This window comes from Natator depressus, chromosome 2 (assembly GCF_965152275.1).
Source record: "Natator depressus isolate rNatDep1 chromosome 2, rNatDep2.hap1, whole genome shotgun sequence".
Classification (NCBI taxonomy): Eukaryota; Metazoa; Chordata; order Testudines; family Cheloniidae; genus Natator; species Natator depressus.
The window spans coordinates 186,592,304-186,617,578 of record NC_134235.1 but is presented as its reverse complement, the minus strand read 5'-3'; the positions used below and the strand labels follow the sequence as shown (position 1 = coordinate 186,617,578).

At 41.1% G+C, this 25,275-nt stretch overlaps 1 protein-coding gene across 2 annotated transcripts in view; it reads right to left on the bottom strand.

Moving 5' to 3' along the window:
* Nucleotides 1-2,488: 2,488 nt before the first annotated feature.
* Nucleotides 2,489-25,275, bottom strand: part of CPNE4 (copine 4) — a 321,822-nt gene continuing 299,035 nt past the window's right edge. The window contains exons 14-17 of one of the 2 annotated variants that reach the window (XM_074945561.1): nucleotides 20,792-20,843; nucleotides 14,862-14,995; nucleotides 11,311-11,547; nucleotides 2,489-3,012 (exon numbers count right to left, since the gene is read on the bottom strand). In XM_074945561.1, coding sequence (XP_074801662.1) covers nucleotides 2,881-3,012; nucleotides 11,311-11,547; nucleotides 14,862-14,995; nucleotides 20,792-20,843 — 555 coding nt within the window. In that variant the 3' untranslated portion in view covers nucleotides 2,489-2,880. The remainder of the gene's footprint in view (nucleotides 3,013-11,310; nucleotides 11,548-14,861; nucleotides 14,996-20,791; nucleotides 20,844-25,275) is intronic. The other variant, XM_074945562.1, reaches the window with a different exon arrangement.

Sequence of the window (25,275 nt, the reverse complement as noted above, 5' to 3'; positions counted from 1 at the left end):
AGCCACCCTGCTATTTTTAGGCAGTAGCTCGAGCAGAGCTAGCACACACATTTTTACCCTTGCTGGGAATCACCCTGCTCAATTGCTGTGTAGAAATACTGAGAGGAAGGTGTAAGATCCCCACAGTAGATCAATGTGCCCTTCACATAGGTCCCATCCTGATCGCTAATAGAGATTGCTTTAAGCCCTGATGCACTTGGTTTACATCTCTTCCAAATTTTGTGTATTTGTGTCTTTCTGATAGAGTTAGTTAGGAAGCAAAGTACTACATCAATGATCATTATTTAGAGAAGCTTTAGCACTTGATACTACTAACTCCCCTCCTTTAAAAAAAGTGAATTTATTTTCTTGGTCCTCACTCATTGTCCCTCTACCACCTCACCCTTTTAGTTAAGCAGAAGTCATTGCTATATTCAGTCAATGTGCACTGATATAGTTTCTTCTCTATTAATTATAAGTTGATGAAAGACCCTGATAAGAAAAAGAAATTGGCTATTAAATTTGTAGGTCATGAAAAAATGTTTTCTTTAACTGAGTATAGCACCTTGCCATTCAGGATCTCAAAGCATCTTCCAAAAATTAATGAATTAAGTCACACAACACTCCTTTGCAGTTCAACTTGTTAAAAGTTATCATCCCACTTTGCAGATAAGGAGGACTTGTGGCACCTTAGAGACTAACCAATTTATTTGAGCATAAGCTTTCGTGAGCTACAGCTCACTTCATCGGATGCACGTATGCTCAAATAAATTGGTTAGTCTCTAAGGTGCCACAACTACTCCTTTTCTTTTTGCGAATACAGACTAACACGGCTGCTAGTCTGAAACTTTGCCGATAAAGACACTGAAGCACAAAGAAATTAAACCACTTGCCCTAAATCAAAGAATAAGTCAGTGGCAAAGCTAGAAACACAGAACTACTGAATTCCAGTTCTGTGCTTGAACCACTCAGCTGACAAGGCTTCCTTTGGAAGTAGAAAAAAAGACCAAAAATAAGAGGAAAATCAGGACTGGGAAAGTGTTATAGGTCAGTAACGCGTTTGCAGATCTGGGTATTCTATGATAGGAGAAATCATTGTATTTTCTTGGAAAAATACATCCCTAGAGGGAGAGATCTGCTGCACATTGGTGTTAGCTGATATCAGCTGACACAGACCCTAAGTACACTGTCAACCATTAAATGAAAAAGTGGATTTGAGATCTATCGCCTGGGACATCTATAGACAATTTACACCTATGACCAAGTAAAATTGGCCAACACATATCTCTGCTGTTCAACATCAAATCACCTGAAGGAATACTTATTAGGCAGTTAGAGAAATTACTCTGCAAGGACACAGATGGAATAGAAGTGAAATGTGCTGGACAGGTAGCCACACACTTCACGGATATGCATTATCTTCATTGAACGGTACCAAACCATCTATCAAAACTGATTCTTTGGAAAGTACTTTTAAATGAAAACAAGAAAACTAAAACTATATATTACGCAGAAATCCATGCTTTTAAACAGGTTTTTTTAAAAAACTACAGGATAAGGGTGGAATTTTCCAGCGCACTCACCATTAGCCTGATTCTGTTGGAGTCAATGGGCAAAACTCTCATTGACTCCAATGGAAGATGAGTTAGGCCAATACTGAGGGCTTTGGAAAAATGTCTCACCCTAAATAGCTATTTTTGGCCAAAATTTCACCATCAGCTTTTAACAGGTTGTGTGTTCAGCTGCTGTGTATTTTGCAAAACCGAGTGTTAGACCTCAGACACTAGAAATCATACCCTGATTTTTTTTAAATGGAGAGATTCTAAATCTAAACACGACTTGTTATTTTCCTCCCTCACCCCATTAAAAAAGTAGGTCTAATAGTCTTCTCGTATAAAACAGCTTTTTCACTGTGTACAGGCAAACTCTGTACCAATGAAGCCTTCGAGCTATTTTCCTTGTCAAAATTAGGCCATGCAATATATGTCTTGGATAGTGCGCCACGCAAAAATTTGGTATTGTGAGTGAAATGAAAAATACAAAGAAAACAACTCGAAAACAGGTGGGATTATAAATCAAAGGTGGCCAAAATGTTGCCCATATACCAGCCAGTCAAGTGGGGACGCGTGGATCAAGATGGAACATGGCACTTAAGCAATGGCACTTAAGCACATGTAGTCCTTGAGGACCATACCTCCATATTAAAGATAAATGCAGCTATAGTCTGCTCATGTTACACTAATCAGATATGCCCTTGGGCGCTAGACAAGTTGCCAATGAAGCTATAGGCTGGCTGGGCTTGTTTGGGCACCCCTGTTATAAGCTGCTGTCATTAGAACTGTCCATGCTTTGGGCTGTAGTCTTTCAGAAGTGTCTAAGAATGCTTTGGTCATTCTTTCCTTGAAGGACAGTGTGCTGAGTAGAGGGTTTAGAGCAGGCAACTTTGTGGCAAGAGAGAAATAAAGACAACAACTGCAAAACTGTGTTGTTTTTATTTTAAACATGCAAAATACAGTTCATGCATCTGCCATTTTGAAAAATCTTTCGTTTTGCAGCAGATAAAACCAAAGATATTTTGGCTATCCCCTCTCAAATGTTTCAAAATGCTTTACAGTGGAAAGATAATAAGAAATTTAGCAAAATTTCAACAAACCTGTATAAAAACCAGATACAGATAACTTTTTATTTCAAGGCGACATGCTGTAAAGAGTTCGTTTCCTTCTTCTCATAAAAAGTTTTCAACAATAACAACTGCTTAACAGATTCAAGCCTTTAGGCTACACATGCAAAAAAAATTATTTTAGTTAAAAATCACCCGAACGTGCTATTTTGTTGTTTGTTTTAAAGTACTGCAGCTGTAGTAGTAGCACTTTTGAGCTCTGTAAAAGTGTGGGGGGCAGTTCACGGCGCTAGTGTCCTGGAAGACTCGTACTCTGACATACATTTTGGTTTAATCCCTCTGCCATTGTAATAGTCCACCACTTGATTTGGAACTTCAGCCAAAACGCTTTTTGCTAGTGCAGCTGGGGACGCCTGCAGGAAATGGTAGAAAACACAGTGTTAACCTGTCGCTATGCAAAAGGTGCCGACCGGTCTTATAACCAGAGGCGCTGGGAGTTCATGGTCATAAGCATGGAATAAAAGCAGACCAATAGCAATCGAAGTACATGACACTATTTCAGGGCCTAATACTGCAAGTGATTCTGTGTCAGCAGACTCCGGCACCTCACTAAAGTCATCAGGGCTTTGCCCAGCCTGCCACCTGCTCAGTTCTGAGTGTGGGATGAGGACGTTACACTGCAATTGCTGTACCACTGTATACATTTGCTTGACTGCTGTCCGCGAGAGTGCCAAGTCATAACTAAAGGGATTGCCTGGTGAAAATTCTCTTGTCTGTGTTAACTATAACACTGTCAAATTGAAGAGAATTTAAAAGAATGTGAAAAGACTACTTTACTTTTCACCATCCCTGACGTTTGCTTACCCTTCACTCCTAAGCGGTCTAGACAATAAAACTCAACGAGTTCAGGTCACTTTAGTTTTTCGGCTCCAATCCTGCAAAGACTTATGCATGAGCTTAACATTAAACATGTGAGCAACTCCACTGAGTTCAAAGTCAACCATGTGAAAGGGAAGCCTTTGTTTAAGTTCTGGGGGAAGTTTTAAATTCAAATAAAAATGTTTTTATTGAAATTAAAACAAATAAGAAAAACATTTCACTGATAGGCTTCATGAAGCCTTAAAACAACCCAAATTTGAATTACGGGTTGAACCTAGTGGCAGTGTCTCTGAAGGTGCTACATATTTTCACTCAACAATCCTTAAATGCAGAGAGATTCCATAGCTGTGACCCTCTGCATGTGCACAGGCCACACACATTGTCATTAGAGATTGCTACCCTGAGAAAAGGCTGGCATACATGATCGCAATTCCTTATTGTAAATACAGTAGGATTTTGCCAAGGACGACATCTTGAAACATCCTGGCTGACAGCAGAGGAAATATCCGTGCATATTGTGGGGTTGTTATTAAGTTGACAAACCAAGGCCCCGATCCTGACATTAGAGCCGGAGGGCAGACCCTTGTGCCCAAACAGAGTCCCACTGGTCTACCCACGCATTAAGGGGCCAACCCTGCCCTGCTTTTCAATATGCCTATTTCCAGTCCTCCTCTAGTTTTGACAAGGAATGCTAATTAAGGGGCCTGATCCAACGCCCATTAATGTCATCATAAAGGCTCCCATGGATTTGAACAGAACTGGAGTGGGCTCTAAATCAGGTACAAGCATTACTGAACTGACAGCAATAGCAAAGCACAGGTGCCTGACTCTTTCTTCTTAAGCAAGGCGACTCTTGCAAGGGAGTATTCAAAGGCTGTAGCCCTTGGATATTTAACTTATTTTCTTTGGCTAATAGATTCTCCCCTCGTCACTCTTTCTAGATAATATTTTAGGTTCACGGTATAAGCTGCACTGTCGGAAATGAACAAATTACAGCCCCTGATTTATTCTCCTCCTCTCTGTCATTGGTTCAAATGCTTATCCCACCACATATTTAGAATTTGATTCATATAGGAAGTATACTGTGCATTTACTTATATTTATAAACATGCCAATCCAAAGGTACAGAAAAAATGCAGTTAATTTAGATTAATTTAATAGTAACTGTTAGGATATAGATATTCAGGCCTGTCTGTAAAGGCCTATACTCTAAGAATTTAGGTGTATTCTTATCACTTGGCTAGTTATAGAGGTACAAAAGAGAATAAAAATCACTGTCTGCCGGTGTAAGGTCCTTCTCTTACTGTGACAGTCTGAGGCCCTGTGCTTAGGCTAAGGCCTTTGGCTAAGCAGCAGAGGCAGCCATAAGCTAGGAAGCGACAGGTCACATCCTCACATTCCAAACTAGTCACATTGAAAGAAGGTGCTATTGGGCTGTTAGGAATACAATCCTGTCCTGATAATGCCTATCACCTCCAGAGAAAGGGAAGTGCCTAGAAAATGTAAAAGGAAACAGCATCCTGTCTGGCAAGAACTCACTTATCAATACTGGGATGTGAAATCCTCACTTCTGTATTGTTTTGTCATTATAGTTCCCACTTTGCTATTGTTTGTCTGTATAATCTCTGTCTGGTTCTGTGATTGTTCCTGTCTGCTGTATAATTAATTTTGCTGGGTGTAAACTAATTAAGGTGGTGGGATATAATTGGTTACATAATCATGTTACAATATGTTAGGATTGGTTAGTTAAATTTCAGGAAAATGATTGGTTAAGGTATAGCTAAGCAGAACTGAAGTTTTACTATATAATCTGTAGTCAATGAGGAAGTGAGTGGGCCTTGGTGGGAGGGGGTGGGTGTGTGTGAGGGAGAGATGGGAACAGGGTATGGGGGTGGAGAAATTGGAACCATGTTTTGCTAAAGGGGGAAATGGGAACAGGGAATGAGGGTAAGGAAATTGGAACCATGTTTGGCTAAAGGGGGAAATGGGAACAGGGAATGAGGGTAAGGAAATTGGAACCATGTTTTGCTAAAGGGGGAAATGGGAACAGGGAATGGGAGTAAGGAAACTGGAATCCTGTTTGGTTAAAGGGAGAAATGGGAACAGGGACACAGGTGTAAGGCTCTGTGGTGTCAGAGCTGGGAAGGAGGATACTAAGGAAGGAAACTGGAATCATGCTTGCTGGAAGTTCACCCCAATAAACATCGAATTGTTTGCACCTTTGGACTTCGGGTATTGTTGCTCTCTGTTCATGCGAGAAGAACCAGGGAAGTAAGTGGGTGAAGGAATAAGCCCCCTAACAGTAACAAAGTATATAAATAATGAGGAAATACAGGCATAAATTAGAGGAAGCAAAATTAATATCTGCATTTTGAGTTCTTGTACTTTACTGGTAATGCACCAAAAATTAAAACAGTAAACATATAAAAGGGAAATAGCTTCACATTATGACATTTGAACTGAAATCTGCAGAGACAGTCAAGAGTTCAAATGCATGAGACACTTCTGCGTAAACAAACAGAGAAGGCAAAACAAACCCTTCTGGTGACAGCACACGTATATATATTTTTTCCAGGTATAAGAAGTTACAAAGCCCTTCAGTATTAATCCCTTTTGAAGGACAAATGTGGAATTTTCACAACTGTTCAGCAATGGCCTAACTCTGCTCCCACTGAAATCAATAGAAAACACCTATTGACTTTAGTGGAAGAGCAGCAAATTTAGGCCAGGGCTGAGAATTTTGGAAAATTCCACCCCAAATACACAAGAGCTGTTACGACACTGACCGCCACGGCCAGGCTAAATTAACACAAATAGACTCATACAAAGAACAGAAAGGTAAAAGAATGAACAAAACATGTACAATGCAAAACCAAGAATCCACAGGACTTTGCATGGCTCAGTTTTCAAAGCAGCCCCTATTGACTTCAGTGTGGGGTGGGGACTGGCATTCAATACTTCTGAAAATCATTAAATACCAATACTCCTACCCCACCACATCATCACCTCTTCTCTCTGCTAGTGTCAGATCCAGTTTTATTTAACGAAAGAATCAGTTCTGTAAATGGACCCTATGTCATAAATATAAAAGGAAGGGTAACCACCTTTCTGTATACAGAACTATAAAATCCCTCCTGGCCAGAGGCAAAACCCTTTCACCTGTAAAGGGTTAAGAAGCTAGGATAACCTCGCTGGCACCTGACCAAAATGACCAATGAGGAGACAAGTTACTTTCAAAGCTGGAGGTGGGGGAGTGGAAAACAAAGGGTCTGTCTGTCTGTGTGATGCTTTTGCCAGGACCAGGTCAGGAATGCCCTTCAGAACTTCTGTTAAGTTAGTAAGTAATTGAGCTAGAAATGCATTAGATTTTCTTTTGTTTAATGGCTGAGAAAATAAGCTGTGCTGAATGGAATGTATATTCCTGTTTTTGTGTCTTTTTGTAATTTAAGGTTTTGCCTCGAGGGATTCTCTATGTTTTGAATCTGATTACCCTGTAAGGTATTTACCATCCTCATCTTACAGAGGTGATTCTTTTACTTTTTCTTTCATTAAAATTCTTCTTTTAAGAACCTGATTGCTTTTTCATTGTTCTTAAGATCCAAGGGTTTGGGTCTGTGTTCACCTATGCAAATTGGTGAGGATTTTTATCAAGCCTTCCCCAGGAAAGGGGGTGTAGGGCTTGGGGGGATATTTTGGGGGGAAGATGTCTCCAAGTGGGCTCTTTCCCTGTTCTTTGTTTAACATGCTTGGTGGTAGCAGCATAGGGTTCAAGGACAAGGCAAAGTTTGTACCTTGAGGAAGTTTTTAACCTAAGCTGGTAAGAATAAGCTTAGGGGGTCTTTCATGCAGGTCCCCACATCTGTACCCTAGAGTTCAGAGTGGGGAAGGAACCTTGACACCCTATACTGTGGGTTCACATTACAGAGCCCCATTCACTTCAGTGGGGCAAGCCTGGATGCAGGAGTCCATTCTAGTGGATCTCATTCCAGAATTGGGGCGCTAGCTGGTAAGTTTCTCAGTGTATGGATCATGATTCTCCTTGCTCTGGCAACGTGCACCCACTTTAAGGCCAAAGTGGTGTAAAGAGGCATTTGTGTAAATGAGAATAACACCTTATTTATGTCTTTGGTCTGGAAAGCACATGCACTGCAATGGCACTGCATCAACGATAACAAATAAGAGTTATTCTTCATAGGAGTTTAACACAGATGAGAAATTAATTTTCCCTATAACATTTTTCCTGCATTTAATGATATGCTTGAACAGCACTGTAGCAACAAACAACTCAAGATGAATACTTCTCAATTGATGGTTAATACACAACAATCAATTCAGCCAGCAGTGGGAAAATACTTCCCCCTGATGATAATTGGTATATATTACAAATGACTTTGATTCAGTTCTAGAGGCTCACCATGCCTAATCTTTAATTACAAAGCATAGTACAAAACATTGCTCCTTGCAGAGGTAGGGGCTTGGCTTTGCACACTCTTCCGTGATATGTGTTATTAAGTCACAGTTGTTAGGCTTTATGATTAAACACAACGGAAAATGGAAAATGATCCACAGGCTGCATCAGATTTGTGCATGGTGCATCTATCATGAGTCCAAAAGGCTGAAAAATTCAATGCTTAAAATCTCCATCGCAGAATGCCATTCGTTACGAGATTTTCATATTCTTATACATTTTGGCAATTGTTCATGGGCATCACTGTTCTGCTTTTGTTAGATAATGACACACAAATATTTGGATGATGATAATTTGGAGGACAGAAATTCAGTTCAGTCCAGAAAACATTTTTTCTCTCTATTTTCATGTTACCCCGTAGCAGTCAGGCTAAATGTGGAATCTAGTAAAGATGCACAATACTTGTGGACAATTGTTTTTAACTGTAGTGAGTACCTGGCTGTTATCAAAGCCCCGTGATTCTAGGATTTGCTAAGAACCACCCCTATTATAATTCTTTCTACAGCATCAAAAGTGTGCATTACCCTTGAGAGACTAGTCTAGAAGGCAAGGTCCCTGCGCTGAAGAATTTACAAATATAAAAATCTTATCCTTGAAGGTGCTAAGTGACAACATGCAGGAATAGCTTAGCACCTCATAACACTCGGCCTTCATAATGAAATTATATTGTTGGTATTAAAATGACTGTGAACACTAGCAAAGGACAATACTCACTTCCTTGAGAAATCCTGATCCAGCAAAGCACTTAAGCACATGCTTAACTTTAAGCTTGTGAGTAATCCCAATCACTTAAATGAGACTACTTATGTGCTGAAAGTTATGAATATGCTTAAGTGCATTTCTGAATCAAGACCTCCCCAAGGGATCGATTTTATACGCTCTTTTTTACTGACTCTCCCTTCCAGACTTCACCTCTTTCTCCTGTAATTATAGTGATCCAACAAGTTATTCTAATATTAGACTCATGAGGTAGATTTTCAGTTAGGCTAGTATTGTCCAAATGTAGGCAGGTAAGGAACCTCACCTTGCTAATAGAAACATTATCTTGGGTACTTCCTGTAATAAAGAGATTCATCAAGAGGTAGTTATCATAACAAGCATTTATTTTGCACCCATTACACTGGTATCTGTGCACCTTAAAGTGTTAAGTTGAGACACTCAAGATCTCAATAAAAAGAGACTGAATACCATGCTTTATAAGTTACATGGGTATTTCTGATAAGGAGAGAATATTGTGTATATCTAGAGAGAAAGAGAGAGAGACCAAGTTTCTCTTCTTTTAATGAGTGAAATAACTTTCCAAGATTGCTACCCTTTCAAATTTCTGAAAGTTAACCTAAAACTACTAAAGACCATAGATACTTGTGATTTCCCACAATTAGCAATTAAGATCACAGACTCGCTCACAAGTTAGCAGCAGCATGATATATTCAGTGTCCAGAAAGAACTGCAATGGTCAGCATCAATCAAGGATGATTTCAGCTCTGTCCTAAAGTTACAATATGGCACTAAAAACAGAAAAAGAAGCTGGCTTTGCGAGTTCCTCATGGAAACATATTTTCAGCTAACTAAAAGTAGGTCTAGTACCAACTCCAATAACTCACCTTTCAATGCTTTCACAATACACTGCACCTCATGTGAAAAGCTGCACACTGTGATTAGCCGTAGAGGGGAATTTTTAATTAGGAGCAGGTCACGATCGCACCTTGTTAAAGCTTCTATTTCATAGCTGGGGTAGTAGCACTGCTGAGAAGTAATGGATACAACTACACCTTCAGGGGAAGATCATCAGCTGACGACTTCAGTGGAACTATGACAGTTTACACTGGCTGAGGATCCGCCTCCCAGAATCTAAGTTTACCCCAAACTAAAGCTGGAGAGGCAAGAGAAACCAGGTTATTCGGTGAGATTGGGGTGAACGTCGCAATGGGACCTTATGGATATAGGAGGGAGGTGTGTTTCTCATTAAAATGTGGCAAAATGAGATTTGGGAGAGGAGAAGATGAACTGAGAATCTCCTTGTGGTAATAAAAAAAGCAGAGAGCAACAAAATGTAAGCAAGAGACACGTATTTGAAGACACAGAACAACCCACAGATGTAATAGGCCCTCAACAATCCTAAAATCAACATAACCTTTGGTGGAGATAAATCCAGGACTGTGGTTCACTAGTACATAGGAGCTGCATGGAAAGGTCTATTCCACAAAGAAAAAGAAATTCAGTTAATAGGATACAGTACAGTGGAAAGAACTAGTCAGAATTAAATAGTGAAAATATGGTTCCAAGGCTCCTTGCTGCTAAAAGACAGGAAGCAGCTTTACTAAAGTCGGAAGGAAAAAGGGGAGAGACAGAGAAAGAAGAGGGAAAGGGAGAGAAATGAGGCAGGAGAAAGAACAGAAGAGGGAAAGGGGAGAGACAGTTGAAGACAGATAAGAGAAAGTTGGCTCACGCGTGCGCACACACACACACACACAAAATATACCCTCCGTTCTGACAAGGAAGAAAATGGGATCCTGTGAAGCCTCATTGTATGTGGGAGAGTTGCTTCTGTGACATGGTGCCTAAGTTTCCCTGACCCAGAAGAAAGTCAGGGCTGATGCCGAGAGTTTCAGGTGCTACCATGTAGGAGATGGTGACTGGAGATGGGAGTGTGCAGGGCCACGGCATGGCTGCACTCCATTGCCATGTTCCCCCTTCAGTTTTAACAGGTAAGTTAAAGCTGGTCCACTTTACCCTTTTCATAATGTATCTCTTCCCACCCACTGCACCCCCTAAGGGTGCATTCTGGGGAATAGTGGCTGGCAGTGGATTCAAGGTGCCATGCTTACACAGAGTTTGGGGAGATGGAGTGGGGGTTGTGGGGGAGGCAACAAGGAATCACTGGCCCTCCCCACCGATGGTCCTGCGTCTGCTGGTTTAGGAGGCTGAATTCTGACAAGGAAACAATCTGGTGTAAACCGGGTGAGCTCAAATTCACAGTGATTCCAGCCTCTATGTGGAAATGACCAATCTGGGGATACTATAGGGCTCAGGGACAAGAGCCAAACAGAGAAGGAAGAAAAACGGAGGCTTAAAATAAATCAGGACATATACAAATGAGAGGAGAAAAACTGAGAAATACAGAACCGAGGGCTCAAATTGTAACCAAACAGGAGACACCTCAATGTCCCATTGAAATATAGTTATTCTCCCCTCTCTTTTTTTCCTTCTCTCTCCTGCATCTTAGCTTTATTCCATTTCATTTTCAAAACAAAACGCTGCCATTTTGCTGGGACTGGCGCACTTGAGTTCTTGTTTCAATCTAAGGTAAGAGCAGCCTCTGAAACGCAGCCTCATAACTGAACAGACTGAAAATCCGTCTTACGTGTTTGAAGTTCCTAAATGGCACAAACTGGACGATGTCTCGAAGAACAGGCTCGCCTTTGGGGGACCTCAAAATCCCGTCGTCGCCATCTAGCATCTGCATGTCGCTGAAATCAGCGTTTCCAACCCCAACGATGATGACTGACATAGGCAGGTGGGAAGCATGAACGATGGCCTCCCGGGTGTCAGCCATGTCTGTGATCACGCCGTCTGTCAGAATCAGCAAGATGAAATATTGCTGCAGGTTGGGAACGGAGAGAAGAGCAGGGGAAAATGTCATTGGTTATATAAACCTTTACTTTAAGCTTCCTCCCTTTTTCTAATGCACATTTATGGCAACCATAAACCATGGCTTTGGACAAAGTCTGTTTTTAAAAAAGAAATGTTCTCAGCGGTAGACTGCATCCCATAGGAATCAACTTCCATTGGGGTGACCCCTAGATTATCTTGGTGTTTTTTAACTGGGGTTGGCTAATTTCCAGGGGAAAGCCAAGAGGAATACTATGTTGAGGAGAATGGTGGATTCCTGGCTGCTAGGAGCATGGCAGGTGTCAGGACTTTTGCTTGGAGTCTTGACTGGTCTGGCTCCCGCCTTGGGTTGTGATCCCTACGTGACTCACTTTCCTCTGCTGATAGTTTCTGACTACACTCTTTTGCTGAGAACCAATGGAAAGAGAAGAGAGACAAAGAAAGGTGCTGCATTCCAGCATCGGAAGCTGGGGAAGAACTGTAATGGAGATCACAACAGCTCTGTTTAGGGAGCCAACATTGCTGTCAGGCAGGAAGGGAGAGTGCAGCTTTCTGCCCAGTGGAGGCTGGCTTACCATCTCTTGGCACTCAGGGGAGGAATAATGCATGGGGAGGGTTCCTAGTTTGTCCAGGAGCATGACAGGGGATCCTCCAGGAGAGGAAATATGACTTGGGAGTGGAGAGAGAATGAGGAACTTTTCCAAATCCACTGTCAAACCTGGAGGAGAGGTTTAGTCATTCTCAGGTTTCTAAAAGAGACTAAGCATTTTGGTGCATTTCAGTTCCTTTCCCTACTCTGAGTTACACTGAACTAGATGAAATGGGATACGAGATATTCATTTGATAAATGAGGAAGAGTGACTCTCACTTGGGCCTTTCTGGACAGCGAGGCAGCTGGAGTGCACTTTATACATTTACTTTACAAGGAAACTGATTCCTGTACAGGGAGTAGTAGAACTGAGTCACGGTGTGTGGGGGAACAAAGCAGAGAAACACTATACAGTTAAAATTGAGCTGTAATATTATCCATATATAAAATGTACACACACACACACACACACACACACACACACACATTCACTGATTCTCGTGTGTGAAAACCAAAACACACAGAGATTTTTTTTCCTGAAGAATCATGCTGCAAAGTAAAATAAATGTGTTTTTTCTTTCCTTGCCCAATGTGCGAAATACAGCCCACAGTGTTCTATATTTTGGTCAGCAGCCATCTTCCCAACCTGGACATCTCAACTATGGAGCAGTGATTATAGTTACATTTTAAATGAAAATAGAATAAAATATAATTATAATACTATTTATTACACATCTATTTATTATGCTATTTATTTTTTCATCCAGAGCCCCTTAACAAAAGGTGGTTAAGGGTTAATATCCTCATTTTGTAGATGAGGACACCGAAATACAGAGAGGTGAAGTAACTTGCTTAATGTAACACTCTAATTCAGTGAGAGAACTGAGAAGAGAACCCAGGTCTTCAGACTCCCAGTGTAATGTCCTGGGACTGGATGGACTCTGTCCGGTGGATTTAGGGTGACCAGATGTCCCAATAATATTGAGATTGTCCTGATATTAGGGACTGTGTCTTATGTATGCAACTATATCGCCCCCTCCCCTTCGAAAAAAAAAAAGTGTCCCAATTTTTCACAGTTGCTATCTGGTCACCCTAAGTGGATTCTTTTAAGTCGTCTAGCCCCTAAGGACTATACTATGCCATAATTCATTCATCTTCCTCTGCATTAAACCACTCTATTTAAAACAGTGTTGCGTGGAGAACACCACTGCAGCGATATACCAGACAGAAGAAGAAAACTCTGGGAAAGCCCTAGCTGTGGTGATGACAATGATGCCATTGTACAGATCTGTTCTGGTATGATATACAGTGCAGTCCTCTTCCCCTCAGAGACAGGCAAGAATTTCTTTGATCTCTGACTCCAACATCAATGCTATTCCTGCACATTTTTCAGAGCCAATTGTAGATGAGGCTTCACAGTGCTAACACATTTTCCCTCCCTCATTTTCAGTCCTGCTGGGCAGAGGGAGAATAACTACAACGCATTTCAATCACATTTAAAATAAATTCTGTACTTAGGTCTTTCAGCTGAAAGAAACTGTCATGGGTCTTCTCATAAATGGAGAGGTGCAGACCTTTCTTACTACTGTTAAAAGCAACAGAACACTTCATGATGGGAAAAGCAAACAAAGTTCTACCGCCATAGTTGAATATGATTCCAGGGAAACAAAGGAGCTTCCAGTATGGGCTCTGTGATGTGGCCATCTTTTTTAACCCTTTGTCTCCTAAGACCAATGTATTTAGGGCCAACCCCTAATGCTTCATTCCAAAATGGCTCTTTTGTTCTTACAAATCAGTAAGTTCTAAATAAAGTCTGTGCCTCCTAATCATTTGTAGAGCCCATCACTCTAGTATCTAAGCATCTCGTGCAATCGCATCAATGATCTACTGGCTGTCAAGTGGTTTGGCAGAAATCATGCTGTAATATGGTGAAGACGGAATGTGAAAACAGAAAAAAATGGCAGGTAATATGAAGAAAATGCCCCACACTGTATAAAAATGACAGACGATTAGTAGGAACGGTGGGCAAGCAGGGATTTACATTTGAGTGCTCCATCAATGAATGGAGCTCTGTGTCTTTTCTGTGGGATGTTTGTCATGAAAGTCTGGAGTAAGCTCACAAGGATCATTGTGTCAGGGTCTGGCACAGTTATCACTACCAACTCGCTGTGGGCCCTGAGCATATCATTTGGCCTCTCCTGTGTGATTATTAATCCATGTTTAAAACAGTGATAACAACATTGTGCATGTCTATAGCACCTCCCATCTAAGCATCTCACGCAGTTATGTGAGCTAGTCACAGAAAGGTTTTGAGACTCCTGGGTCCGATCCCTGCTGATGTAAATAGACATACCTCCAATAGTAGCCATTTGACCTCCGGGGAACTACATCAGCTTACCCCTGCTGAGGATCAGGTCCAATCTTTCCTGATATGACATCAAGCCACAATTTATATTATATTGGATTCGGAAAAAAACAGGTTTTAGAATGAGCTTGGGAATATTTATCAGAGAAAATGTCAAGTACAGGCCCTGTGTGACACTGATTCTATTTGTCTTATGTGAAGACATTTATGGAGGCTGCTAAGATATAGCAGCATTGAGAAATTATTCATATATATCAAAATGACCCAGATCATGACTGCCTAGCAAAGATCCAATATATAGTAAGACAAATAGGTCCTAGCATAGCTTGCAGTTTGCTGCTATTCTTACCGATGCCTCCTTGGTGTTAGTCTCCTCCGAGGCTGACTTAGCCACCTTCTGGATGATGGGAGCAATGTTTGTCGGCCCATAAAGCTGTAGCTTAGGAAGGCAGCTCTGATACGCTTCAACGACTCCTTGTATCCCTTATATAAAAATGAGCAAGCAGAGGAAGTTAAGAAGGAAAGTTACAAGGAGCACATATCTGGTACCATGTTTAAGTTGCAAGTTAAAGACTCTTGATCAATTTTTAAATGATTTGTGCAATTCTAACACGAGGAATAAACTGCTTCAGTCAATTTATTCTGTACAGTTGTGAATTTGCACGATTGTTTCAAAGAAGCTGTGTCCAGCTGCCCTGACCTCCTGTAGCTGTTTTGTAATATATAATTCATTACCCTGCTCTTCTCCTTACTAACAGCACTTAGTATACATTTTGCAGGGATTAGCTGTAGTTTGTTAAAGTTAACATGCACAATTTGCAAATGCATTAGACTCATCATCTTCAGCATAGACGCTAAGTGATCACTTGGGCACCAGTGAATGTTCATACTTAAGGAATATAGACTTTAGTGATGAAAAGATGATACCCCTTTGACAGTTCTCTCTCTTATTAGAGAAAGCTTTACTTCTGCTTCATCAAAGGAGCTATCAGCAGGCTCCCTCTTTGTTAATACATTTGCCAAGAAACCTGAACATTTCCCTGGTGTTATGAAAAATATTTTTTTCAGGGTTAATTTGACTAATGGTTCTCACAAATTAAATCTCAATCTGAGCAAAAAGTGTACAAGCTAAAAGGAAACAGAAAAGCACTTTGCTATCTACAGCAAAATGTACTTCAGTCACGAGGTCTTGATGAAGGAGGAGCCATTTTTGGACATTGTGTCACCCTTCTTTCATCTCTGGGAAGTGGGAACTTAGGCAGGTCAAGGTAAATTGTATTTGCAGACACCGGGTAAAGATTGGAGCTCAGGTATTGGTATTTTCAGCTCCTTTTCCTTGAGAACAGGAATTTCCTGGCATGTTAGTGCAAAGTGCAGTAATTCCAAAATTTAGAACTCCCACTGCACAAGGCTAGAGGGTTAGTAAGAAAGTGAAGGACCGAAGAACTTTGAAGAAGGAGGCTGAACAGTGTCATTATTTCACTAAGATCCTAAACTGATCTTGTTCTGAAGAGGAACTCTCAATGGAACTTGTGGAAAGTGACCCAATAAACAACCCTAACAAATCAAAGGAGGCTGGAATTACATTATACAAATACTATGGAGATTAGAACATCTTGATCTTTAGACAGTTATGTACCTACCGAGCTTATTTTTCCCTGCCACTTACAACACTACAAGTTAAAAGAATGCTCTTTAACTCTAGCTGTGATTACTGGTTAGATTGTAAGCCTACTATTATATGTTACAAACTTTTCACCAGTAACTCCAGAGAGGTTAAATTAGATAGGACATCACATAGCAGGGCAGAAGTCCTTTGTCTGGGGGGTCCCTTTGCTTAACACCCAGTTTTAAACTCGATGAGAATCTGGTCCTGATATACCTATTGTCTCTTCCACTAAGGCCTGCAAACTTTATTAAGATAAAAACACAAAACAAAGTTTGTGCGTATATTATATTTATTAATAAAAAGATATTAAATACACAAAAATAAATCCTATCCCATGTAGTCTGGTATATTTCAAAAGGTTTCTCTGAACCAGGAAAGGGGAACATATTATATACCAAATATACCTTTTTTTGCATATATCCTCAAGCAATTGCTAAAGGAATTGGCGGATGTGATTGCAGAGCCATTGGCCATTATCTTTGAAAACTCGTGGTGAACGGGGGAAGTCCCGGATGACTGGAAAAAGGCTAATGTAGTGCCAATCTTTAAAAAAGGGAAGAAGGAGGATCCTGGGAACTACAGGCCAGTCAGCCTCACCTCAGTCCCCAGAAAAATCATGGAGCAGGTCCTCAAGGAATCAATCCTGAAGCACTTACATGAGAGGAAAGTGATCAGGAACAGTCAGCATGGATTCACCAAGGGTAGGTCATGCCTGACTAATCTAATCGCCTTCTATGATGAGATTACTGGTTCTGTGGATGAAGGGAAAGCAATGGATGTATTGTTTCTTGACTTTAGCAAAGCTTTTGACACGGTCTCCCATAGTATTCTTGTCAGCAAGTTAAAGAAGTATGGGCTGGATGAATGCACTATAAGGTGGGTAGAAAGTTGGCTAGATTGTCGGGCTCAACGGGTAGTGATCAATGGCTCCATGTCTAGTTGGCAGCCGGTGTCAAGTGGCGTGCCCCAGGGGTCGGTCCTGGGGCCGGTTTTGTTCAATATCTTCATAAATGATCTGGAGGATGGTGTGGATTGCACTCTCAGAAAATTTGCGGATGATACTAAACTGGGAGGAGTGGTAGATACGCTGGAGGGCAGAGATAGGATACAGAGGGACCTAGACAAATTGGAGGATTGGGCCAAAAGAAATCTGATGAGGTTCAATAAGGATAAGTGCAGGGTCCTGCACTTAGGACGGAAGAACCCAATGCACAGCTACAGACTAGGGACCGAATGGCTAGGCAGCAGTTCTGGGGAAAAGGACCTAGGGGTTACAGTGGACGAGAAGCTGGATATGAGTCAGCAGTGTGCCCTTGTTGCCAAGAAGGCCAATGGCATTTTGGGATGTATAAGTAGGGGCATAGCGAGCAGATCGAGGGACGTGATCATTCCCCTCTATTCGACATTGGTGAGGCCTCATCTGGAGTACTGTGTCCAGTTTTGGGCCCCACACTACAAGAAGGATGTGGATAAATTGGAGAGAGTCCAGCGAAGGGCAACAAAAATGATTAGGGGTCTGGAACACATGACTTATGAGGAGAGGCTGAGGGAACTGGGATTGTTTAGTCTGCAGAAGAGAAGAATGAGGGGGGATTTAATAGCTGCTTTCAACTACCTGAGAGGTGGTTCCAGAGAGGATGGTTCTAGACTATTCTCAGTGGTAGAAGAGGACAGGACAAGGAGTAATGGTCTCAAGTTGCAGTGGGGGAGGTTTAGGTTGGATATTAGGAAAAACTTTTTCACTAGGAGGGTGGTGAAACACTGGAATGCGTTACCTAGGGAGGTGGTAGACTCTCCTTCCTTAGAAGTTTTTAAGGTCAGGCTTGGCTGGGATGGTTTGATTGGGGATAGGTCCTGCTTTGAGCAGGGGGTTGGACTAGATGACCTCCTGAGGTCCCTTCCAACCCTGATATTCTATGATTCTATGAATACCCATCAGAAAATATTTACTCTCCTGTCATATTATAATAAAATGCCTCTTTTAGCTTAAAGTTTATTACCTCTTGGATTGTTTGTCATCCTTGGACATCCCTTTGTTTTCCAGACTGCCCTATTAGCTTACATACAACTTACTTCACAGTGTAATTCATAAAGGTTTGTTATACACTTTGAGTTCCTTGGATAAAGTATGCTATTAAAATGCAAAGAGAGTGTGTGTATATCTACACACAAAGAAAGCAAAGATTATTGCTCAGATTGCAGGCTCTACAATCTCTCAGTTATCTTTCTTTCTCAAATAATAAATAGTATGTGAGCATGCACAAAAATAATTGAATTTAAATATCTAGAGTGTTGAAAGCTTGTTTCTCCTCTAAAAAGTGACTCCGTAAAAAATGGCATCACGGGGTTCAATATTTATTGTTCACCCCCAACTATTTCCATATCAAATGCGCTCAGTTTACAAATAACTTTTTTTTTAACTGCTTGCCTGCAAACTCACTGTGCACTCAAAGAATCAAGCTGGGTTTCCTTCCATCTCATGCAAGACAACCAATAATAAAGGTTCTGCAGGCCAAATGGTGCTCTCTGATACAGCTGTGCATCCTTAAGAGTTTTCAGTGGTTTTAATGGGTTTGCAAGGGTATAAATGATTGGAACTTAGTAAGAAATTCTGCTCATGTACAACTAAGAAAATAATCCCGTTCCTACTTTCTTAGCTGTGTTAGCACTTTTAAGCTAGTAGGTGTAAAAAACAATAAAAATTATTTTAGCTGCTGATTTTCTGAGTAAGGATATGCGATCTTTACTCAGTCACTATTCAGAATAGAATGGCACTCACTTTTATCCTGATGTCAGTGTTCCCTAGTGACCAGTGACAGTTTGCTATTCACATACAAAATGGGATTTCATTTTTTACTTCTAAACGAATCAAAAGAATGCTTTTTCACTACAGGAGTCATCAATGTATTGGTCTGCACCAAGAAGCATTCGGCAAGAACTTGTTATCACACTAGCTGTGTTTCCTATGATTTTTGTAAGTATAAAATAAATTATATGGGGAAAAGTGGGGCCCTTACACTCTTTATTTCACCTTCCCCCCGCCCCCAGGAGCACCCGCTTGTTACAGAATATATTGGGGTTCTGACAATTAAAATCTAGGGTGTTTAAGGAAGCTGAAAGAGAGATCACAGAATAATTGGTTCAGGAATTAATCAAGAGTCAGTGGCAGGCAATGGAGAGTTGCGACAAATGATTAAACTGGATGCTCTGTGATCTCTCTCTCACTTTCATCCAACTGGACATTATTTTTAATGGTACCAAGTAGAACTGAAGAATAATAATAATAATACCTAGATCTTCTATAGCAATTTCCATTAGTAGATCTCAATGTGCTTTACAAAGGAGATAAGCATCATTATATCTTTGTATTATAGATAGGGAAAGTGGGACAGAGAGCAGTGAAGGGATTTGCCCAAGGTCACCCAGCAGGCTGGTGGCTAAGTAGGACTAGAACCCACATGTTCTAAACCCGAGATCAGAGTATAATCCACTAAGCTATATTTAATAAGCCCAATTGAGATTTTTTTTTTTGAGTGTGGTTTTTTTAAAATTCTCCCTCAGACATTCCCATGCTGCACCATGTCTTCCTATGCCTCTCAGTCTTAAATATCCTTGCATTCTAAATGTTAATTGATTAGATGACTGAGTCCTAAATACAGAACATGACAAAGTAAAACGAATAACAAAAAACTAACAAAATAAACAAGCCAATGGTAAGTTCAAACCACAACTATGGAATGTCTCTCCCGTCCCTTTGCTTTTCACCGGCCAGGATACTGAGCTACATGGACCACTGGTGTGACCCAGAATGGCCATTCTTATGTGTTCTCATGGTATCCCTCAATACTCCCACCTCTGCTGATAAAAAGAAAATATTCTAAATCTCTAGTGTGCTCTCTCTCCAATACTTTGTACAAAGTAAGCAGTAAGTTATGTCACTACATATTGGTGTAAAAGCTGCAATCATTACTGCCCATCACTTATAACTACAACACATTTATCAAAATCTAATCAACAATTTTATCCTTTAATTACTGATGCTTAGCAATAATAAATTTCAGCTATTAGCTAGAAATCAAAGGCCCAAATTCTGCATTGTGTTGAGACCAAGTTGTGCTGCATCACTAGAGTAACTAAGGGAAAGGGGATATGGTCAGGAATGTCTTATGCCACAGTGATCCACAGCTGCTGTTCTGAGCCCTTGACACCATATGCAGCCGGTGTGATTTACAACAGTCAAATTATGTCAGGGGACTGGCTGTGCACACACATGGCCCTGGATCAAGGGAGTGCAAAGACTGCCTTTGCATCTTCCATCATCCTGAGCTGTGCAGTATTTCCCTTAACCATAGCTGAGGATCTAGGCAAAAATAAGGAAACACTGGAAACTCAGTTTTCAAAAAGTGTCCTGTGATTTTGGGAGCCTCAGTTACTGGGTGTCCAACTTGACACACTTTAAAAACAATCCGCTTTTCAGAGTGTAGATGCTAAGCACTTTCTAAAAACCAGGCATCTCATGTTGGACACTGCAAGCTGAAGCTCCCAAAATTACTCGCCACTTTGCATATGGCAGAAGTACAGCAATCTGCTTTCCTTAATGCGAGTGTTACCTGCACATTCTGGGTTGTCTTCATTAAAGTTGATTGCAAAGTCATGCGAGACCTACACATTGACAAAAAGGAAAAAAGAATAAGACTTTAGTTCAGAAAAACGATTCCAAGTTGTCTTTCAGTTTCCAAACACCCATTACATGCTTTCTGTGTTAAACCACAGGAATCTTTTAAACTTGGAGCCAATCAATTTGAAATGCAGAGTGAGTCGGAGCTCCCTGCAGAGCTGAAGGGACAAGAAAATTTGCTGGAATCAAAGAAGTATCTGCTGACAAAAAAACAAAAAAGAGAATATAAAAAAAACACTTCAGCACATGAGAACTCCAGTAAATACGCTGCAGAAACGGCACTGCCAACATCTGTCACAAAAGAAAGGCCTAGATTTCAGCACACATTGAGAGACATGCTCTCTCCAGTTGAAAGATGAGAGTTAAATAAGGTTATGCTACACTGTAAAAATCCATATTAAAATAACTTTGGGTCTGTAGTAAACCCCTCATTCAGACTGATGAGCAGTTACTCACATGAAACCAATGGGATTACGGTGGGGAGAGGAGTAACTGCTCCCCAGTGTGAACCAGAAAATCACAATCTGGCCTATATATGATGAAGGAAAAAATACAAATAAATACATTGATGAAGTTGAGATAGGTTGATGCTTAAATTTGAACCAGGGCTAGGGAAATAAAAAAATAATAATAAAAAACTCAACCCTCAACCACCAAAATTCTTCTAAACGTCAATAGAGTTGCAAATGCCCCAAATGCAAATAGCATCCTCACAAAAATAGTTATGTAATAAAATACACACAGATCCCCCTCCCCTGGTTCCTTGTCTAAGAAAAAATACTGAAAATGCAAAAAGTGGATGGTTTTCTAACTAAAAGGGAAACGTATTAGACATTAAAAAAATCTGTTTCCAAGCCCCCTTCGGCTCTCTGGCACTCTCAGCGTTGGACCGCGCAGTGATGATCTGCTGGGACTAACGTTCTCCTCTGAAGCACCTCTCCATTTCTGAGGCTGGTCCTCTCCCCCTGGTCTGTATCTTTCTCTGGTTCTCGTCTCCATTTTTCTCCATCTGCCTCCACCATTGTAGTCCTCATCCTTTTTACTCTCTTTAACTCCACTGCCCTGTCACTTATCACCCATATTTCGCTCCTTAATATACACATTTCAAACGTCCGGCCCAAATTCTGTGTCACGCTGCACTGTCCATAAACTGAATGGGGCAACTGTAACGGTGGGATAAGTGCATGTTAAGGGAGATTGACCCTTTGAAACGGCATCTATGAGACATCAGTGTTGTACTGCGAGCCTAAATATGGCTGCGCACCGATGGTGTGTGGAGTGGCTGGCATAGGCCATAAAGAGGGCTTGTTTTGTGTAAAAGGGAGACTGGTTGACACAGAAATATGGTAACATGCAGTCACCTGCAAGGGTATAGTTCTGAAAGATAGGATCAGGTGACTTTATCCCTGGTCCACAAGTCTTCCTACTTAGAGATCAAAGGTCATGTGCTAGCAATACACTTTTTGCTGTCCACAAAAAGCAACATGATGGGCTCCACCCATTTAACGGTTACATAAATGGGCTGGGACAAGGCCAGTAACTGCTGTAATATTGAATAGCACCTGCTAACTCATTTTAGAATGGGCCCTGCATGATCTCCACCAGTGGAACTCATGTTTTTTGCTACTTTAGACATGTTTTATATTTTCAGGAGAGAGACATCAAAAAGGTTGAGTAGGTTGTTCTGTAAATGCACGACTCTTAATCATACCAGTGATGGCGGGGTTGGGTAGAAAATGTGCTACCCTCACTTGTAGTCTTACTCACTATGATCATGCTTATCATTATTTAAAAGATACTAAGAAGGAGTTGAACGCGGGTAGCTACCAGCATCACAAAGGAATTAAGCCAGCGTCCATCAAGGAATCTGTGAACTCATCCCAAGCCCAACCCGAAGTTTGGTATGCTAAACCCACGTTTTGGTTGTCACGTTCATGGGGTGTCACATGACCACTCATTCATGCAGTCATGACAGTCTCCCGTTTGCTTTGTAGAAGAAAAAGCAGTAAGTCACCAAACGTTTTCCGATATCAGCAGACATGAAACGGCAAGATTGTCAGATACACTTTGGAGGTGTTCCAGAACATTTCTGTCTGGCCAAACTACATGCCTAAGGGCACTGTCTGACCAGAAGACCAGCTGCTATCTGCCAGTCTCACAGCCGGCTGCAGGCCAAAGGTAATTGCAACTGTCAAGCACTCTTATGTGAGTTTTCATTCAGTAATAATTTTGCTGTTGTTCACTCGATTCACTCTTTCTCTGCCTGCTAAGTTTTCTACTAGCTAGGTCTCTGCAAAAAGATAAAAGAATCACATTATATACGTACCACTGCTTGGTTTGTTCAATGCTATGGCTATTCAGTGTTTCTGGGTCCTAACTTTCTGAATCCCTAATGTAGCTGAAAGTATAGCAAAATAACTGCACATCAAATAGTTCCATGACACCGTGTAGGTCTTTGTGGCTGTAACAGTTGACAGATCATCGTGATTAACATCATTCAACTGGTTCAGTGCTGCAGCACCAAGGTCCCTGTGCTTATTTCAGAAATACTTATTGACCAGGTTAGACTAATGAGGAAACCACAAATCTAGCAAATGTGCATGATAATCAGAGTTAGAATATTGTCAGAGCAACAGATATTATATTCTTCCATCCTTCCTCACACTGAGCTGTGTTTTATTCCAAGAGCAGCCCCATTTTGTTCAGTGGGACTACTTGCGGAGTAAGGGATTATTCAGTTTGAGTAAGGGTGGCAAAATCTACCCTAAATAAGGGGCAGGAAATATCATGAAGACACAAGCATTTGCCACCTCTTCAAATTCTCTTAGAAATGGACCATCAGGAATAATGCACAGGTGTGAGATTGTTTTAATGGTTATGTCCTGATTTCTAGCAAGAAAGGCACCACCTATGGAAGGCAAGTAATGGTTGTTTCTCAGGTAGCTTTTCCCAAACTTTTGAAAACTGAGCCCCCTTCAGGAAAAGGAAGTTGTCCCCACATCCAATGCATACACCTTCCATGTCCCCCTGGTTAGGCCTTCCTGACCCTCCAAGGACACTTCTGGAAATGCTGCTCTAAGTATCCTTCTCTCTACAGCATCTCCGGTGATAACCCACACATTACTGATATGTGATCACTGATCCCATTACTCCAATCATGGGAGTTGTCCCACCAGGTCTCTGTGATGCCAATTAAGTCATAATTTTCTTCATATACCATGGTTTTCAGTTCTCCTGGCATTTGTATATAGGCATCGAAGATATTTTTTTACAGACTGTCCTGTTGCTTTTCTTAATGCAGTTGTGATTTCTAGACCCTTCTCCAGAAATTAGCCCCTTCCCCTTGTCTTCGTTACTTGAGCCTGGATGTGCATTGGCCAGATTTTTGTCACCATTCTCCATAGAACCTAGTTTAAAGCTCTCCTGATCAGGTGGACCAGAGATGCTCTTCCCAATAGTTGATAATGGAGCCCATCCCAGCGCTGTAATCTGCTTTCCTGGAACATCAGCTCATTGTCAAAGAAGCCAAAGCTCTCTTGCCGACACCACTTGCATAACCACACATTTACTTCCACAATTCGACTGTCTCTATCTGGGCCTTTTCCTTCAACGGAGAGGATGGACAAGAACATCACTTGCTCCCCAAACTCTTTTATCCTTCTTCCCAGAGCCACGTAGTCTGCAAAGTCATTTCTATCCTCCAGGAGAAAGATAAACATGGCACATCCCAAGCAGGTCACGACAATCCCTCTCTATCCATATTTCCCACCTTGTAATGTAACAAAAAATCTCCTTAGATGATGTATGTACGGCTTGCAGAAGCCTGAAAGGCAAAACCCTGTGTGGGCTCTCCCCCTAGGCAAACTTCCTCTGTTTGTTTCTCCTCTGTTCACTGCATAATTTGACTGTTACCTCGTGTTCCCCTGTGTCTGTTTCTTGTACCACCTGTCATCTCTCGTCATATAAGCTTAGACTGTAAGCCTAGACTGTAAGCTTTTTGTCAGGGACCATCTTTGTTATTTGTGTGTAGTGTGCTGAGCACAATGGGGCCCAAATCCCTGACTGGAGTTTCTCAGCATTAAAATAATACAGATACTAATAGAATAGTAATAAGAGAAGCTCATGTGACATTTAAGCAAGCTTTTTACATGAAACAAGGAGTGTCTGTGAGAAAATGGGAGAAAATCAATATATCTTAAGTAATTTAATATGAAGCCTAACTGGTATGGTCAACGTAGAGTTGTTTATGACAGCAAGCAACCAAAAAATGTGATAAATGAAGTATTAGGACATTTGTGCTCAAACAACACATACAGGGGCATACAGGGTTTACCAGTTTATGGTAGGTAAAAGTACTATAGTTTTGCACTGATATCACTAAGAACTGATTCATGTTTTTCAAGTGATGCAAAGTTA